Raw genomic sequence first — 18140 nt, forward strand, 5'->3', positions numbered from 1 at the left:
ATGTCCCGAACAGCTCCTTTGCGTGCTCACAGACATTGTATTGGCTCTCACTCTGTCCCGACAGGCAGGGATTGATGGCTTCCCCAAGTTTAATGAAAGAGGCCACACCATCAGCCCCAAATCTCACAGCTCTGAACTGGCTTGGACTTAAAACCAAGGTCCTCTGCTACCAAGGCTGTTTGCTCTTCAGTTTTGCCCCCATCTGAAATACAAAACGAATCAGCCTAGAAGCAATGAAGAGCGTGCTTCCTAGAGTTCATTCTGACCCACGTTCCGCAGCCTCCTAGCTCTGGATAGAGGTGAGTCTTCTGTCCTGCTCACCTCGGGGGCCCTGGGCTGACAGCCTTGGGTTTGATGGCCTGGTCACACTTACTTCCTCTGGGTTTCAGTCCCTTGGTAGTGCTGCTGTTAAGGCCTTTCTGGATTAATGAGGAAACATTTTTCAGGATGCTGGGAACCAGTCTCTTATATGGAGATCAGGGATGTCTAGATCAGGTCAAAGGTCACAGAGAGTGGGAAGAGAGAATGTCTTGGCAACCATAAGTGCAACCCACTGCAACCGGACCACAAATAAGTCTTCAACTCATAGGAAGATGGTGACTATATGTTTAATAAATCGAGTCTAGAGTCTCAAGCCTCAAACGGTCTCTCTGGGAACTTCAATAAGATATACATTTGTGTGAACAGATTCAGTCATTCCCACGTATATTTTTATCCCACCGATGACAGTTTAATGTCCAGCTAGAGAAGGTAAGGAGAGGTAGGAAACTAAACTTCTAAGATAAATAGAGGTGAAGACTGGATGAGAGTTAATCAGAAGGTGTCGAATGAAGCTTCGCATCCTTGACGTCGCTACAAACTGTTTCTCGAGGGTATGCTTTGGCAGTAGCCTGAAATGCAGAAAATCAAACCATGAATGACAGACGTGGACAGTGCTTTTGTATATAAATGAACACCCAGGCGGCCTTAGAGCCAGCAGCCATTCAGATGCTCCTGTGTGGCTGAACGTCACCAATTCTCTCACAGCTGACACTGACGCTCTTTCAGTTCTCCAGGGAGCAGCATGGAGCACAGGGCCTGGGGTATGAATCCATTTCCGTTTATCCCGACCTCACCACATCTCCAAGGGCCGTGAAGCCCATCCTCCTAACGCCAGCCTGACCTTAGCTCTCTGTTGTAGCTTCAAGGTCTTCATGATGTCCCTGTTCTGTGTCACCAGGAGGCACCACAAGGGACTTCAGGGGTAACAGAAATCTGAGTTTGCATTCAGCTTAGCTATCTACTGGAGACCTTACGCAGTGTACTTAGCCTTCCTTAGCCTTCATTTTTCTCATTGGTAGAATATGTATAGCTAATATTTTTACTTTATAAAGCGTGTCCAAGGTCGGGAGGCAGAGGCAGGTGGATCTCTGTGAGCTCGAGGCCAGCCTGGTCTACAGAGCAAGTTCCAGGACAGCCAAGGCTACACTGAGAAACCCTGTCTTGAAAAAACAAGAACAAACAAAAAAACAAACAAGAAAAAAAAAAAAAGAGAAAAGGAAAGTATGTCCAAGGGTTAACTGAGGTGACTTAGGCGAAAGGCTCAGTGTAGTGCTTAGAGGTGACATAATCCTTCACTAACCCCACCTTCAGCCTCCCCACCACCCCAGGGTGGCACTTTGATATCCGTGTATGTATCTGAGCTCACATTGTTGGTGTACTGGATCACTGAGATGCCCAAGAACAACGCTCTTTTTCTACACTTCGGCATGGCCCTTTTTGGATTTTGAGGCCCAAGCGCCCAGAGCAGTGAGTGCACATCATTTCAAAACGGAGAGCACACGTCTCCACCATGCTTCTGAGTTGTTGTTTTTTTGTTTGTTTGTTTTGTTTTTCAAGACAGGGTTCTCTGTGTAGCTTTAAAGCCTGTCCTGGAACTCGCTCTGTAGACCAGGCTGGCCTCGAACTCACAGAGATCCACCTGCCTCTGCCTCCCGAGTGCTGGGATTAAAGGCGTGCGCCACCACTGCCCGGCGCTTCTGAGTTTTAAATTAGGATCAGTTAAGTACAATAGCTATTCAACTATCCTACTGTTAGCCCAGGGGCTCTCCCCAAGAAACCCGAGTGCAAACCCAGTGAGCGAACTGAGAGACACTTGGTTTGGTAAAGAATAAAGAACATTGCAGGCACCAGTCTTTTCAGAACTGGCTACACTGATGTTTTTTGTTCATGGCTTTGTATAACATGGCTGTGCGTCCCATCCAGTTCTTTCCTAGGGACACTTCATCACCAACAACTCTAGTTCCCGCAGAACAGTTGCTAAGGGTTGTAGCATCGGGAGCAAAATGGCATGGGGTAGCAAACTGTAAGGAAAGAGAGTGGCCCTGAGGTTTTGCTTATTCAAAGTGCCAGGGTTTGGGAAAAAAGTGCCTTTGGTCCCTTCCCCGTGTGTCTAATGACAAAGCCCTGGGAAGGATTTAGTTAAGAAGGGCCAAGACTCGGTCCAAAGGAGGCTCCTCAGATTATCTACCCTCTTGCACAGACGCAGTGCCCGCCGATCGGCCCGGCCCTGCCCAGCCCCTCAGGAAGAGCTGCTCACCATTGTGCTCGATCCACCGGTACTGCCGTTCTAGGCACAGTTCCTCCTGCCGCTGTCTCACCAGCCTCCGCGTCTCGGGGCTCAGGCCGTTGGGGTCTCGGGAAAACACGAAGGAGTAGCTGTCCGCACAGGTGCCGTCCAGATTCTGCAGGCGGCAGGAGTACTGTAGTGCGAAGGTGTCGTAGTCCGTATCGATGATCCAGTGGTCATCATCTGTAAGTCAGAGAGCCGAGGGGGCCCGGAGGCCTGACTCCGTGGAGGAACTGGCTGCCTTTCCCTAGTGAGTGGGGGCTGCAGAGATCCCTGACAGCTTTTGTACAGCTGGGCAAATGAGAAGGGATCTGGCTCTCCTTTACAGAAATGAGTCTTGGCACAGAGGGCACCTTGTTCATGTCAACGACTCCTTAATAACAGGTAGCACAACAGTTCTCTAAGCGACCACTGCAGATGAACTGCTGTCCTCCCTACCTACCCTCCAATAACACGTGTCTCTGTCTAATGGCTGACGGCCCTCAACTTATGTCATCCTCAACTACAGGTCACAACTTTTTCAATGCCCTGCAGAATCTACCTCCCACCATCCCACTTAGCCCAACTGTTCTCCTACTTCAGTGGGACAGAAGACGCCAATCGGATGATAATAGATTTTCATGCTCTACCCTTATTCACACTTAGGAACCCTATTCGCTTCCCCAGGTTGACAAGTGGGATGCCTGGTGGCGAAAGATGCTTATTATCCAGCTTCAAATACTCCTTTGTATTTTGGGGGGATGAGCAGCTGACTCAGTGGATAATAATGCTTGCTCTGCACGCATAAGGACCTGAGTTCCAGTTCCCAGAACCCATGTAAGAGGCCAGGCATGGCTGTGTGGGCCTGAAAACCCAGAGCGGGAGGCACAGACGGGCGGATCCTGAGAGGTCATCAGCAAGGAAGCCAACTGGCAGAAACAGCAAGCGTCTGGTCCGTGAAAGGAGTAAGACTGTCAGCAGGAGTTCTGGTACCTAATGCTCCGCTCTGGGCTCCACACGCACTCACATGTCTACAATGCAAGTGCACACACACTGGGAAGCAGGGAGAAACTGTTCTTTTCATGACGTCCCTGGCAGAGCAGATCATATTCATTCCTCAAGGGTGGGGTAGTGTAGAGGCAACATACAGTAAGTGATTTAAAAGGTCAACCAAGGCAGGACAGGAAATACGTTAGTAAGAATACTTATGTGTGAGAGGCACAGAGAAAGAACAGAGATTTGTTTATCAAAAACCCTATGTACAGGTAAGAGTGCTGCATTTCAGTTCAGCAGTCTTTCTGACTATTAACCAAGGCTGGAACCAGTTACTTCAAGGAAATTTCCGTATTTGGGGGGTTATTTCTTGCATTTACTCAAAGTCATACATCATAACTCCACATTACAGATGGGGAGACAGAGGCATGGAAAAAAGAAATAATTCCAGCGGGACCAGCATGCAGGGCAGGGTTGGTGTTCAGCAGGAGAGCACACTGCCAGAGTCTGCACACCTAACCTCCCCCAGTGTCTCCAGACACTGGGTAGATTGGGGGTGGAAGGGACAAGGACAAACGGGCATTTTATCTCTCACATCCGGGTCTTAAAGCAAGGCACCATCTGCCCATGTGGGAGGAAGGCAGAGAGGCCCAGATGTCCAAACATCACAGGGTATTATGAGGCCACTCAAGTCTCCACTGTAAGCCACCAGTGGGTGTGCCTCTCTAAGAACCCTTGAGATACCACCCTGGAAGCCGGCTCAGCCTGAACCCAGTCCCACAGGAGTACCGCACAGGAGAGGATGTGAAGCCCTCCTCTTCTGCTCCCCCTCCCAGATAAGAAGAGGAATAAGCACTCCTGTATCTTCCAGGCTTTCAGAGGCCTGGCTTGGAAGTGTTCCTGGCCCACAACTGATCTGCTAGGCAGTGACCATGAAGTTCCTCAGTAGATGGAGCATGAGCAGAAGCCACATGGTTGCTGCTGGGTCACCCCTTATCACAGGCTCCACCCTCCCCAGGCTCCTGAGCATCGGGGCAGAATCTCCCCATCTCTGGATGAAGTCATGGGATCAATGTGTCATGAAGGGCATCCAGGAGCCTGCCTCAGACACAAAGGCACTCATGCTTCAAGTAGTACCTCAACTCACGGTCCAGGTGGCTATTAGCCCGGCACACTAGCAGCTTAACAATTTTACTCCCAACTTGTTGCTAGAACATAAAATATGACATAGAGCTAAGTTTCAATGCCTGATTTTAGTGTCCTTGGCTGTTGCTTTTGACTTAGAAGAAGGTCTCAGTTGGTTTGGTTTATCTCCAGGTTCTTTTTGGCAGAATAGTTCAATAATGAAGCATCCTGACAGCCTTCGCCAGATACTCCCTCCTAAGAGGATCTGCGAGAGATCTGCCAGGGCACAGCTTGAAAAAATGAGCTCAGCCCTCCAGCCTTCTTTCCTGTAGCTAGGAAGGGTTTCTCTGAGAAACAGACACCCCCCCCCCAAGTCTTTCCAGACTTCAGCTAACTTCACACGGTAGACTGTGGAGAGAATGCTTAAGGCAGAGACTATGGCCGGCAGTCCTTGACTCCCCTCCAAAACCCCAGAATTGACGTCACACTATGGCTGTGTCTCCACTGTACTGAATAGATAGGTTGAGAGCTTAGCATTGCCTGGTTTCAAACGCTGAACAGAGGGAACTGTCTTGGTGGTTGGCTTTCTTTAGAGACCTGTCACTCACTGTTCTCACTGCTAGGACCCTAGAAAATGTCCACTTGGCTCCCTAGACCTGTGTCCCCGACATGAGTAGCTCCCTATGATTCTCAGGCCTAAGGATCCAACTAAACCAGCCAGAAGATAAAGTTTAGTCTATTCCCAACGAATTATCCCAATAACCCAGCAGCCTGGGTAAGGGAATGAAGTCTGAGGCCTCCATGGCTTGAATCATCTAGCCCACTGAATTCTCAAACTTCATTGTGCAGAAGGAACTCACAAAAGGAGCCAACTGGAAATGAAGATTCAAAAAGGTTGCACCTGGAAGAGTTTCCGATTCAGTAAGTCTGGTTTGGACCCAGAAATCTGTACTTTGAATAAAACACTGCAGCTGATCTAGCTGAAGTTGGCCTAGGGACAGTGACTTTGAGAAACACTGATGCAGATGTTCAAGCCTGTGTTGCTCCTACATTAAAAAGAATCCCTTTGCCAAGAGAGTGGCAAACTTTATTTGTGACAAGGAAGAAGTCTTAGTTCATGTTTTCTGGGAGAGCATAACAAAATAATGATCATAGCTAATATTTAATAAATCCTTATTATTCACCAAGCTAAACCCTTTCATGGTTTACAATGAGTAGTTCTTTCAACAATCTTATTAAATAGGAACTATTCCTTAACTCAACTGATTGCAAAGGAAATCAAATTTTAGAGAATCTAGTCTACCATGAAGTCCTACCAATATAGGTTGATGCCAATGTCCTTCACTCTTGAGATGTCTCATTCCGGGATGGTAGAACCAGGAGGAGAGAAAGAGACCATGCCCAAGAGCATGCCCAAGGGAGGGGGCAGCAGACCAAAGCGATCTGCTAGCACTGAAGGATGTAACTCAATGGCAGAGCTTTTGCCTAACAGGTTTGATTCCCTGGCCATTTATAGAAGAAAAAAAGTCAGAAGAATACCCTGGAGTCTGCCCCTCATTTCATCCAGCTGACAAACTCATGGCAAGCCAACATGCGTTTAGCTCTCTAATCTACAACAGGGATTCAGAACGGCAAGAATTTTCCTGGAACTCCAGCATCAACTATACGGGTTTATTACATTTCATTTGCCTTGAGTTATTTTCCGCCTGCCTTACTACAAATATATCCATTTGATAAGATGTAGAATGTGACAAGGAGAGAGACAGAATTTTGGCCTCTCTAAGTGGCCTTCAAATCTCCTGTCCAAATTCATGCAAGGTCAAGGAAGAAGGAAATCAACACAGGAATGAGGATGGAGTTTGTGAAAACCGTCCCCAGAGAAGCATACAAGACAGTTCAACTGAGTCTGTAGACCCTCAGAAAATGGGGGTGGGGGTAATGTTCCTTCACATCATTTGTGCTAAGAGGTGTCACTAGGTCCCAGCAGTTAGCTGTGTGTGTGTATGCCCCTGGGACACTTATTTCTTCACTTGTAAAATAATAAACTTGAACTCGAAGGTGTCTGTGGGTTCTCGCACTCCAGATCCAGGATATAAAGCTATGATTTCTTGACTTAAGAGGTAACTAAGAAGCATAACTATCAAACACAGAATTTCTCTCTCCCAAGTGCTTTCTGCATTCCCATACACTGTACCTTCACAACTCCATGATGGAGGTGCGATGTATGATTCCTTCTACTTTGCACAGGGGGAAACTGAGGCACAGAAAAGTTAAGTTACAACTCAGGGTTCCATAGATGATAGTCTAGTTAGTATCTGAACACAGGTAGTGTGTGTGTGTGTGTGTGTGTGTGTGTGTGTGTCTGTGTGTGTGTGTGTGTCTGTGTGTGTGCGCGCACATGCTGTGTGTGTCTGGAGATGGAATCCAGAGCCTTGTGCATGTTAGGCAATTGCTCTAACACTGAACTACAACTCCAGCCCCCAGGAACATGCTTAACCATTACACGGCACAGCTTCTTTTTGGGAACTAAGGAAGGCTTTATCCTGGTTACCCCCTCTTCCCTCGGGCAGTGGTTCTCAACCTTAATGCTGCAAACCTTTACTACAGTTCCCCATGCTGTGGTGACCCCCAACCATAAAATTATTTTCATTGCTACTTCATAACTGTAATGTCGCTACTGTTATGAGTTGTAATGTAAATACCTGTGTTTTCCAACGATTTTAGGTGACCCCTGTGAAAGGGTCATTTGCCCCCACCTCTGCAAAGGGTTGCAACCCACACTACCCTAGGGTTAATTCTCCCTCTCTGAGATCTCACGGTATTTCTTCCTGCCCTAAATCATTCCTTAGTTACCAAGTAGTTTTCAGATTTGTAATTGAAGTAAAATGGGGGTGGGGTGGGGGTTACAGAACGTGTAGATTGTGTGTTCTAAAAAGTACCCTAAGGTTTAGGAAAACTTGCTGGGAGTTCTCAAATCCTGCCTTGCACATGAGCTTTGGTATTAAGGAAAGGAGACACTATTGTATCCAGAACACTGCCTGGCTGGTAATCCACAGGCAAGGCACTGGGCTGTGACCCAATTCTATACACAACGGTCCCTTCATCTTGGTTATAGGTCTCTACCTCTCCTGATGTTCCAGATTGTCACACTGGAATCAGGGATTCCGCACCAAAGAGATAGAATGGAGTGGTGATGTGGGGAGGCAGTATGGAACAGTCACAGTGGGGTGACCAGGAAAATAGCACCCCATAAGCCCAAAGGTCCTTTTGAACTTGGGCCAGGTATTTTAGGCTGGGAATCCAGCCACTTCTAATCCCACACCCCCTAATTCAGAAATTAGGGTTCTGAGGGTTCTGCCCCTTTACATCCCTTCCCAATGGTGCCACAGAATAGAAATGCGGTGATTTGGCCATGTATGCCCCACTACTCACTTCCTCGCTGGAGAAAGGAGGCTACACCCCAGTACTTCATCTTGAACTTGGCAGGATCTTCAGTGTCTGTGAAAGTGCCCACCATGTCTGCACACACTTCCCAGTTGCTGCAAAAGCCAAGAGGAATCTGAGCCAAGCCCGGAAAGGGCTTCTACCCCATCCAAGGTGCTCCTTTCCCTTCCCAAGGAAAGTTGGGCTCCCAGCCAGGAGGGACCTTGGAACGGGCCGCACACAGCCCACCAGAGGCCACTGACCTCAGAAGTCGGACTCGGCCCTTGGCTGTGGCGCTCATATGACCCTTCTCGTCCACGGAAAACTCAGCGATGATGTTGTCTTGCAAAAAGAGACCCTCGGGGTCCTTTTTGGCGATGGCGTACCATAACCCAGAGAACTGAGAAAGAGATGGGAGAGCTGGGGGCTGGAGTTTAGGTTCCACTGGCGGCCCGCAAGAATCAGGGGACCCGGGCTGATACCTACACGAGCCTTGTCGAAGTTCTCCTTGACTCGGAAGCTGCTCACCCTGCAGTCGCGCTCGGCGCTGCCGCCTCCCAGCGCCGCCAGAAGCACAAGCGCCCACACCCACTCCATCTCGCGCAGGAGTCCGCCCTGCGGGACAGGCGCCGGGTGACCGCGAGGCAGGAGGACCGCGCCGCCCGCCGCCCCATCCCTCCGCACCCCGCCCCGCAGGCCCCCGGGGGAGCGCGCGGCGACTCACCAGCAGGAGCCACGTGCAAGCCTGGCCGCCGCGTTCGCGCGCGCGTGGAGCCAGGGAGGCGAGCGGCTGGTCCGCGCTTTATAGCTCCGGGGGGAGGGGGTCGCACTTTCGTAACCACGCGGGGTGAAAGACCGCGGGGAGGTGCCGGGGGCGGGGAGCGGGGAGGGAGGGGGCGGCCGGGCTTGCATAATGCGCCCTGACTCACCACCCGAACGCACGCAGGGCCCCTCCGGCAGCCTCACCGCCCCATGTCGCCTCTGCTCGGAGGTCCGCGCAGGGTGGTCTCTGTGGAGCCAAACTCTCCAGCCCAGACGATCCACGGGGCCAAGAACTGGCCCGGGCACCAAGCGGCAGCCAGCTGCGGTCTGGGGTGGCCTCCAGGCCCTGTTGCCCTGGCTGGAGGCCTACGTGGCCATGGTGTGATGATGATGGCCTCACTGAGCGAGAAAGGGACCTATGATGCAGCCTGGGACATTAGTGTTCAGGACCTGTTGTGCGGAGTTTCGGGACATATTTTTTTTCCCCCTTTGAAAAGGGCATATTTCACTCTTTGAGGAGCTGTGGTACTTTTTGCGTCAATATTTGTTCTTTAGTTTCATCATCTTTAGAAGAACTAAAACGCTCCCTGTTAAATATTTTCTAGAAATGTCACCTGGTCAGGACAGGAAATATTTTCGCAGCGCCGACGGCTGAGTGGTTGATCATCCACTTGTGTTGCCACACTTCTCTGAAGCCACACTGAAAAATGTAATTGCCAATTACTGTACGGTTTTATTTCTAAGCCATATTGGGCTTTTATTTATTTCCAAAACAGTGGGGGGGGGGGGAAACTGGCTCAGGAGCGGACAAAGGGGAGGTACCGAATCCCATAACCTTAATGGTCAGTAGTCAAAAGGCTGCTGAGTGTTTGCCTGTGGCATGACACAGTTTACTACCCTTTCCTGGGCATTTGGAGTTTGCATTCCGTCAAAGTGGTCCAAAGGAAGATTTTGACCAAATGAGTTTCAGTGATTTTTTTGCCAAGAAAGTATTTGCGTCTCTTTTGCCCAAAGTCTGAGAGCAAACAACCATTTTTTGCCATGGCTATACCTGCAATAAGAGGAGACGGGGAAAGGAGGTATACCACACAAGAACTACGCTGATGTTTCCTTCAACAAGCTCCTTAGCCACATGGCCACCTTGCAAAAACATCTGTGGCTTCCTTCAGCTTCCTGTGACCTTTTAGACATCCACTTGCCTGGTCCTCTACTTTATGCTCCCCCCAACTCCTGTGTCCACGAGTTCCCTGCAGCCTCTGGGGCACTAGAGACTATATTTTAACTCCACGAGACTCCACAACTGGGGAAGACTGTTTCTGGCCAGCAGGCTAACTGGGAAACTTGACTGAACTAGTGTTACTAAAGGATGTACATACTTGCCTCTCATTGTCAACAGGGGCTTGATTTCAGGACCCCATGGGCTCCTCAAATCCAAGAGTGTCTAAATTCTCTAAATAAAAAGATGCAGCCAGGTGGTGGCGCATGCCTTTAATCCCAGCACTTGGGAGGCAGAGTCAGGTGGATCTCTGTGAGTTTGAGGCCATCCTGGGCAACAGAGAGTTCCAGGAAAGGCACAAAGCTACACAGAGAAACCCTGTCTCGAAAAACAAAAACAAAACAAAACAAAAAAGATGCATTTGACTGTAATCTATGTATATCCTTGTGTATATTTTAGTCTTTTCTGGATTAGAATGTTTAATAAACCGTCAGTGTTCTATAAATAACTATTGTACTGTATTACTTAAGGAATGACAAGAAAACAGAACACTATGTGTTCAGTGTAGACACAAGTGTGGCATATTGCTATGCAAACAGTTGTTAACTGTATCGTTTAAAGAATAATGACAAGAGGTCAGTAGAGATATGGACATTAGAGCCTAGCCACACAGCTCATAAACAAGCCCAAGGTGTCCAATATTCCAGCACACACACTAGAGGCTGGGGTCTGTGGCACTGTAGGAGCCCACAGCAGGCTGTGCAGCACATCACATTTCCCCATGGGCTCAGCAGAGTGCTTTTGCAGCAAATTCATTTTGTGTCTGTGTTTTGATCTTTCTGTGCCTTTTTCCTTGAATATATTTGGCTCACTGTTGGTTGAGCCCACAGATAAAGTCCAACAGTGATCCCAACCAGCTCAAATAAGATGTGCTCAAGGAGGGTGTGGCAGAACCATGTGTTCTGTGATGTATACAATCCATATCTCTGCACCCAGGCAGGACTTCAGGGTACCTCCCTGGCACCTAACCCTCACTGTATCCCCTCTTCACACTTCAGAGAAGTCTGCCTGTTGTATAACTTGAGTGACACCATGCTCTAGCTGAGCTCATTGCCTCTGGATGAGTATTTCTGAAGGAAAAGTTCTGGAATCGCTCTGGTCTTCCAGCCAGTTCTCCTGGAGCACATCCTGGTGGCTCCGATGCTTGCTGTGTATCAAATGAATGTGGGGGTTTCAATGTGTCTTCTCTCAACAGTATGTATTCATGTATATGCTAGGTGTTTAGAAAGCCGACCAATCAATCCTCTCCTCTCCCTCCTCTCTTCCCTTCCCCCTCCCTCCTCTTCTCCCCCGCCTCCTCCTCTCCCAGGCTTCTCTCAAACCACGATGTTTTAGATCCCAGCAAAGAAAAACAGTTTATTTTGGCATTCTATCCTGGATTTCTTCATGATTACAAATATGTGAATTCAGGTCAACTGATGCTTTGAACATCACAAATAATTTTTCAAACGTACATACAAATGTATCCAAAGGGGAAATATTCACAGTGGTTACCTCTATGCAATAGGATTTGAGACATTGGAGATTTATTTTTCTTTGTACCTCTTGTATGTTTTAAATTTTTCCACAGATAAAATGTCAAACACAAAACAAATACATCATTTGACAACATTTTTCTGGCTCTTTTTATGAGTAGAATTGTGTTTTGAGTTTGCATAAAATTCACATAACGTTCATTTCTGCCATCCCTCACTTCAAGGCTGCCAGCAGCCATCTCCTTTCTTCTATGAGACACATCATTGGCACACAACAGATACCGACTTACCTTCCTTCACTGAAATCAATGACTTTTCAGGGTAAAGTGTTTGGTTTTTACCTAAGCTTTATCTAAATGATACACAAGAGTTAAAAGTGCCTGGCCCAGTGGTATAGAAGACTTTTTGTTCGTGCAGAGAACTCAGGTTCAATTCCCAGAATCCACAGTTATCCATAACTCTAGTTCCAGGGGGATCCCTCGGCAGGTACCAATCAGGCATGTGATATATATATGCAGGCAACACTTTGGTACACATAGAATAAAATCAATTTTGTTTGTTTGTTTGTTGTGACACTACCATCTGGCTTAAAATAAATATTTTATAAAATGGGGAAGAGGTGAAAGGTAGCAGACTGGTGTAACTTGCTTTCTGGGTGTTCAATAGCCATGGAGATCTGAACCAGTGTGGTTATAGGGACTAAAAGGCAAATGTTTGGGTCTTTACCTTCCAAGGTCAACTAGGCCCTAGGAGACTATGGGCCATCTGCAAGGGGTCCCGAAGCTCTGCACGTCACCTGCCTGATGGAGACCAGAGCCAGAGGCTGGACCTAAGCAGTGTACGTTCTACAAAGAAGAGTCAACATGGAAGACAATGCCCTCCATGCTTCCAAAGGAAGTACTACTACAGTCAGCAAGAGCCTGACTCCTCCCCAACAGGTGACACACTGGAGAGAGAGAGAGAGAGAGAGAGAGAGAGAGAGAGAGAGAGAGAGAGAGAGAGAGAGAGAGAGAGAGAGAGAGAGACTGATTAATTATAGGAGCCAGGGGTTCTGCCAAAGCTCAAGTCACCCTTGAGGACCAGACCCTCAGCTGACTTTGATGACAAAGAAAGGGTTAATTTTGGTCACCTACATAGTCTTAACACCCATCAGGAAAGTATAACCAACGATTAAAAAGAATGATATTTTAAATCAGTCTAAGGAACCACATTTGATGATGACCCAAATGCAGTATACATTATAAATTCATATACTGATGCCAAGTATTTATTTTTTCCAATTAATCTTGCTCAGCACTGTAAGATCACATTTTTATTCTAACATTTAATATGTTAATTGTGCCAAATTAATGGGATTCACTGTGGTATTCTATACATTCCTATAGCATATATTGATTATCTGCTCTTCTACACACACCCCCAACACCTTCCTGGCTTATTTTGTTTAACACACTAGACTCCAGTTTTATCCAATTTCTGACATATGATAGAATTTAATTTTTTGCTGAATAATACTCCAATATATAAATTATATATCTACATATAATTTAATAACTATATATTATATGCAAATTATATTTTTTTCTTCATTTGTTGATGGGCCTAGAGGCTGATTCTACCCGTTTTTTGTTTTGTTTTGTTTTGTTTTCAGACAGCTTCTTTATGTAACAGCCCTGGCTGTCCTAGAACTCCCTTTATAGACCAGGTTGGCCTCAAACTCACAGAGATCCATCTACCTCTGGCTTCTTCTGGGATTAAAGGTGTGTGTCACCATTCCCGGCTTGATTACACCTCTTAACTATTGTGAATAATGCCATGACAAACACAAGCATGCCAGTGTTTCTTCCGTACTGACCGTGTTTCCTTTGGCATATATGTAAGAGTCGGCTAGCTGGATCTTTGCTGGATCTTTGCTAGTTCTGTAGTTCCTTTGAGGACTGTCCGGCCTGCTTACCACACTGACTGTGATAATTTACACACCCATCCTCAGTGTAAAAGGCCCCCTTTTCTCCACATGCTTGCCGGCATCTGTTGTTCTGGTAGCAACTATTCTACCAAAATGAGATATAGCCTCAATATAGCTTCAGTTTACACTTCTCTTATACCTGACTACATGCAGTATTTTTCTCATGTATCTATTCATAATTTGTATTTGTCTGTTTGAAAAGTATCTATTCAGATTATTTGCTAATTTTTGATGCCATTTAAATAATTTTTGTTAAATTGTTTTTTGACAATCCCATACATGTATATAATGAATTCTGATTATTCTCAGCCCATTGTCTCCTAGTCACCCCTCCTCACAAGTTCCTGAGTGACCATAGGTTTGGATGGAATTGTCCATTGAAACTTGGTGGGTTTCGCCTGTGATTTTATTTATGTGCTGTATTATTACTTTTTTTTAAATGTGTGTGTGTGCGTGTGTGTGTGTGTGTGTGTGTGTGTGTGTGTGTGTGTGTGCCCTCAGAGGTCAGAGGGGGCATTGTATGAACCCTTGGTGTTACAAGTGTATGTGAGCCACGTGACGTGGGTGTTGAGATCTGAACTGGGTCCTCTGATAGAGCAGTAAACACTCTCAACTGCTGAGCCATCTCTCCAGCCCCCATGTTAGGTGTATTGACTTACCTGTGGCGAATCACTCTTGTATTCCTGGAATGAAACCAACTTGATAGGACGAGATGGCTTTGCTCTAGAATTTTACCAAACTTTTAAAGAACTAGTACTTCTCAAACTGTTTTGTAGAATTGAAAGAAAGGGGACTCTTCAAAAAAGATTTAAAGTGTGTGTGTGTGTGTGTGTGTGTGTGTGTGTGTGTGTGTGTCTGTGTGTAAGTATATGCATATATGTGTGAGGATGCCCTCAGAGGCTAGAAGCAGGCATTGGGTCCACTGGAGTCAGAGTTACAGGTGGTTATGAGCCACCTAAGTGGGTGCTGGGATCTGAACTCTGGCCTTCCGCAAGGGCAGTAAGCAAAGTGCTCTGAATAGTTGATCCATCTCTGTAGCCATAGAGAGGGACTCTTCCAAACTTACTCTAAAAGTCCAACATCACCTTGCTACCAGGTTAACCTGTAAAGAAGAGTCCTTATCTATCTCAAAATCTCCAACCCCCCCCCAATATAGCCTCTAAAGCCCTGTAATTGGGGCTCGGTCAACATTCCCAGACTCACTTCTAGGGCTCGGTCAACATTCCTAGACTCCTCATCCCTACCTGTTCTCTCTGCTGTCTTTTCTTTGGAGAGGGAGCTTATTACTGAGTCAATCTCACTGCCTATTGTTGCTTGATTTGGGTTTCCCATATCCTGACTAGGACCTAGTGCCATCCTCTAAGGATGAAGGAAGCAGTCACCTGCCAAAACCCCTCCCAAAAGGAGACTTGAGTGTCACATAGCAGGAATAAGAAAATGTGGGCACCTTACGATATCCTTTGGGGTAACAGGTGAATCACCACCATACAAATAGGCTTAACTTACTAATGCTGGTGTGGGTTCTGTTCCTCTGGGAATTCCATGTTGCAACCAAGAATTTCAGTTCACAACCTGGGCTCTGCAGCTTCAAGCTCTCTCTTTTGTGACTAAGATTACTATCATTCTGGTGAGGTAGAGCTTTGCATTTATAGACATAAATGAGACCCACACATTGTCCTTTAGAAGCCAATCTAAGGGGGATACCCTACTAATTTGTATTCATCATTTTTCATTTCCATTTTTATCTTGTGATGTTTGAAGCTTTATTGAAATAGTTAAAAGACTCATCAAGACTTGGAGTCAGCCCTTAAATATTCAAGCTAACTGGATTGGAAAATGTTTAGTTTGATTTAGGAGATGTGTGATAGTTTTGCTCGAGGAAGTGTGCTTAATAGACACTAAAGCTTAATAAAATAAACATTAAACCAAACCTAGTAGTGCTGTGTGTGCTCTGCTTGCTAGTAGCCCCTGAGATGTCAAGGATCCTAGCAACAGATGACAGCTATAAGCTGCCTTGGAGGGGAAAGAATGAATGATCCCAAGCTACTACTACTGAAAAGAAATATGCTTGTTTATTTGTTATATTAAGCAAACCAATATGCTTAGAGGCAGAAAAGCCAGTTGGGGTGGCAAGGTCAGCCCCGTAGTCATGTAATCTGTGGTTCCCCTGCACTTAGACTGTAGGGATACTTTTTTAAAACTATGTTTAACTCTCTTAGTAATGCGCTCCAGTTTCATTCCTTTAAAGTGGTTCCAAGATCAATCTCTCTAACATGAGGACCACTGAGAAGGGAGACTTTTAGGGAAAGAGTGTAACAGGCTTTCTTTTGGAGGGGAACATCAACCAGCTCCCAAATCATGACCTAGAGACTTCTTATTAGTTATGAATGCTTGGCCTTAGCTTAGGCTCATTTCTTGCTAGCTCTTATAACTTATCCTGTTTCTCTTCATCTATGTTTTGCCTCGGGGCTTTTTACCTTCCTACCTTCCTTCCTTCCTTCCTTCCTTCCTTCCTTCCTTCCTTCCTTCCTTCCTCCCTCCCTCCCTCCCTCCCTCCCTTCCTTAGTTCCTCCCTTCCCTCTCTCTTCCCCTCCCTCCCTCCCTCCCTCCCTCCCTCCCTCCCTCCCTCCCTCCCTCCCTCCCTTCATTTCTGTATATCTTACTTTCCTGCTGTGTCCAGGTCCGGCTGGTGACTTCTGGCCCTTGGCATGTTTTTCTCTTTCTCCCTCATTCTCTTCTCCTTCTTCTCTTTTCCTCTCTTCTCTCATTTATTCTCTCTGCCCACCAGCCCTTCCTATTTCTCTCCTGCCTAGCTATTGGCCCTTCAGCTTTTTTATTAGGCCAATCAGGTGCCTTAGGCAGGCAAGTTGAAACAAACGCAACACATCTTTAATAATTAAACAAATGCAGCACAGCAAATGTAATACATCTTTACATTGTTAACAAAGGAAGCATAAACGAATGGAACACATCCTTGCCTAGTTAAAATAACATTCCACAATAAAAGAGTTGACAGAACAACTGGGTAGATCAGAAGGCTTTTGAGAAGAGGGAAGAGTTTATATTCATTTTTGTGCTGCTTGGATGCTAAACCCTCCTGTCTCCCTCACCAACGCTCACCGAAATGGTTAAAGCTGCTACATACACCATACTCCAAACCCCAAGCAGGTCTGAGGTCTGTATACAAGCCATCCTGATAGCTGTCACACAAGAGCAGTTTAAAGGCTGCCTATGCTGTGTAAGGTAACCAAAGGAGAGGTCGGTGATTATTCTTGGCTGTGGACGGCAACAGTTGAGTTATTCTTCTGGAACAGACATTGCCATTGGACTCTTGCCTGGCTGTTCAAAGATCCTCTGATGATTCTCTGAGGACTTAGGGGCTCCTAGTGCTGAGGGATTTTGTGACTTAACTCTTTAATCCACAGCATCCTGGCTGCCATAAGCCGAGGTCTTGTGTCACGTCCCAGGCAGTTTGAAAGGACCGCTAAGCAACCCTCCTGCGTCCCTTTCGGGGGCTTAATGAGGTACCAGCTGGAGCTTCCTTGATGATTTCGACCAGGATGTAGTTCCTTCTTGTCATACTGGTCCAGGTGTCACTCTGAGGAACCTTCCTCTCTGGACAGCAGCAGCAACACAAGCCACACCATGGGTGAGATCAGCCAAGATGCTGTGGAGAGATACCTGGAAGAGAACCCTCAGTTTGCCAAGGAGTACTTTGACAAGAAGCTGCGGGTGGAGGCGCTGGGGCTGATCTTCAAAAACAGCCAGCCAGGGGTGCAGGCCAGCATGTCTCTCCCTGAGATGACGCAGGTGGAGGAGTCAGCCCTGTGCCTGGAGCTACTGCAGTATGTGCAGGACGAGGCAGGCAGCGCTGAGCAGGTGGCTCACAGGGCCCTGCAGAGGCTGGCTCAGCTTCTACAGGCTGACCGCTGCAGTATGTTCATATGCCGAGCAAGAAACGGCATCCCCGAAGTGGCCTCCAGGCTGCTGAACATCACCCCAACTTCTAAGTTTGAGGACAACCTTGTGGCCCCTGACAGAGAAGTCGTGTTTCCACTGGACATTGGGATAGTTGGCTGGGTTGCTCATGTGAAGAAAGCTGTTAATGTCTCAGATGTGAAAAAGGTAGGTGGCCCTTGCTGTAGTGGGGCAGAGGTCTCGACAGAGACAAGGGGGGTCTCTGATGGGAAGGAGATGGCAGTCTGAGCCAGGCTACAGTTAACAAAATACAAGATGCCCAGTGAAGCTGGAATTTCAGAGGAGCAGTGAATACAACTTTTAAGTGTAAGAGAGTCTTGAAGTGGTTTTTTTTTTTTTTTTTTTTTTTTTTTTTTTTTTTTTTTTTTTTTTTTTTTTTGTTGTTGTTGTTTTAAATCAGGTGCTCCTGGCTAGGCCCACCTCCTACATTGCTTTGGGGACTACCATTCTGCCAAGCCCACCAGATGATTAGCCAGCACACCAAAGACCAGCACAGGGAAACTTTCTCATGCTCTTCCATCACAACCCTTGGAGGTTTCTCTGGGATGAACTGGC

General features: G+C 46.8%; 2 protein-coding genes across 3 annotated transcripts in view; one reads left to right on the plus strand and one right to left on the minus strand.

Moving 5' to 3' along the window:
• Positions 1-592: 592 nt before the first annotated feature.
• Rbp4 (retinol binding protein 4) lies at positions 593-8994 on the minus strand. Its single transcript, XM_006976634.4, has 6 exons — positions 8853-8994; positions 8615-8743; positions 8392-8528; positions 8138-8244; positions 2579-2791; positions 593-890 (listed from the first exon to the last, which is right to left on the minus strand). Exons 2-6 carry the CDS (start codon positions 8723-8725, stop codon positions 853-855), a joined length of 606 nt encoding a protein of 201 aa, XP_006976696.1. The 5' UTR covers positions 8726-8743; positions 8853-8994; the 3' UTR covers positions 593-852.
• Positions 8995-17252: 8258 nt separating this feature from the next.
• Positions 17253-18140, plus strand: part of Pde6c (phosphodiesterase 6C) — a 56891-nt gene continuing 56003 nt past the window's right edge. For both annotated transcript variants that reach the window (XM_006976632.4, XM_076563008.1), the window contains exon 1: positions 17253-17732. In XM_006976632.4, coding sequence (XP_006976694.3) covers positions 17253-17732 — 480 coding nt within the window. The remainder of the gene's footprint in view (positions 17733-18140) is intronic.

This window comes from Peromyscus maniculatus, chromosome 1 (genome assembly GCF_049852395.1).
Source record: "Peromyscus maniculatus bairdii isolate BWxNUB_F1_BW_parent chromosome 1, HU_Pman_BW_mat_3.1, whole genome shotgun sequence".
Classification (NCBI taxonomy): domain Eukaryota; kingdom Metazoa; phylum Chordata; class Mammalia; order Rodentia; family Cricetidae; genus Peromyscus; species Peromyscus maniculatus.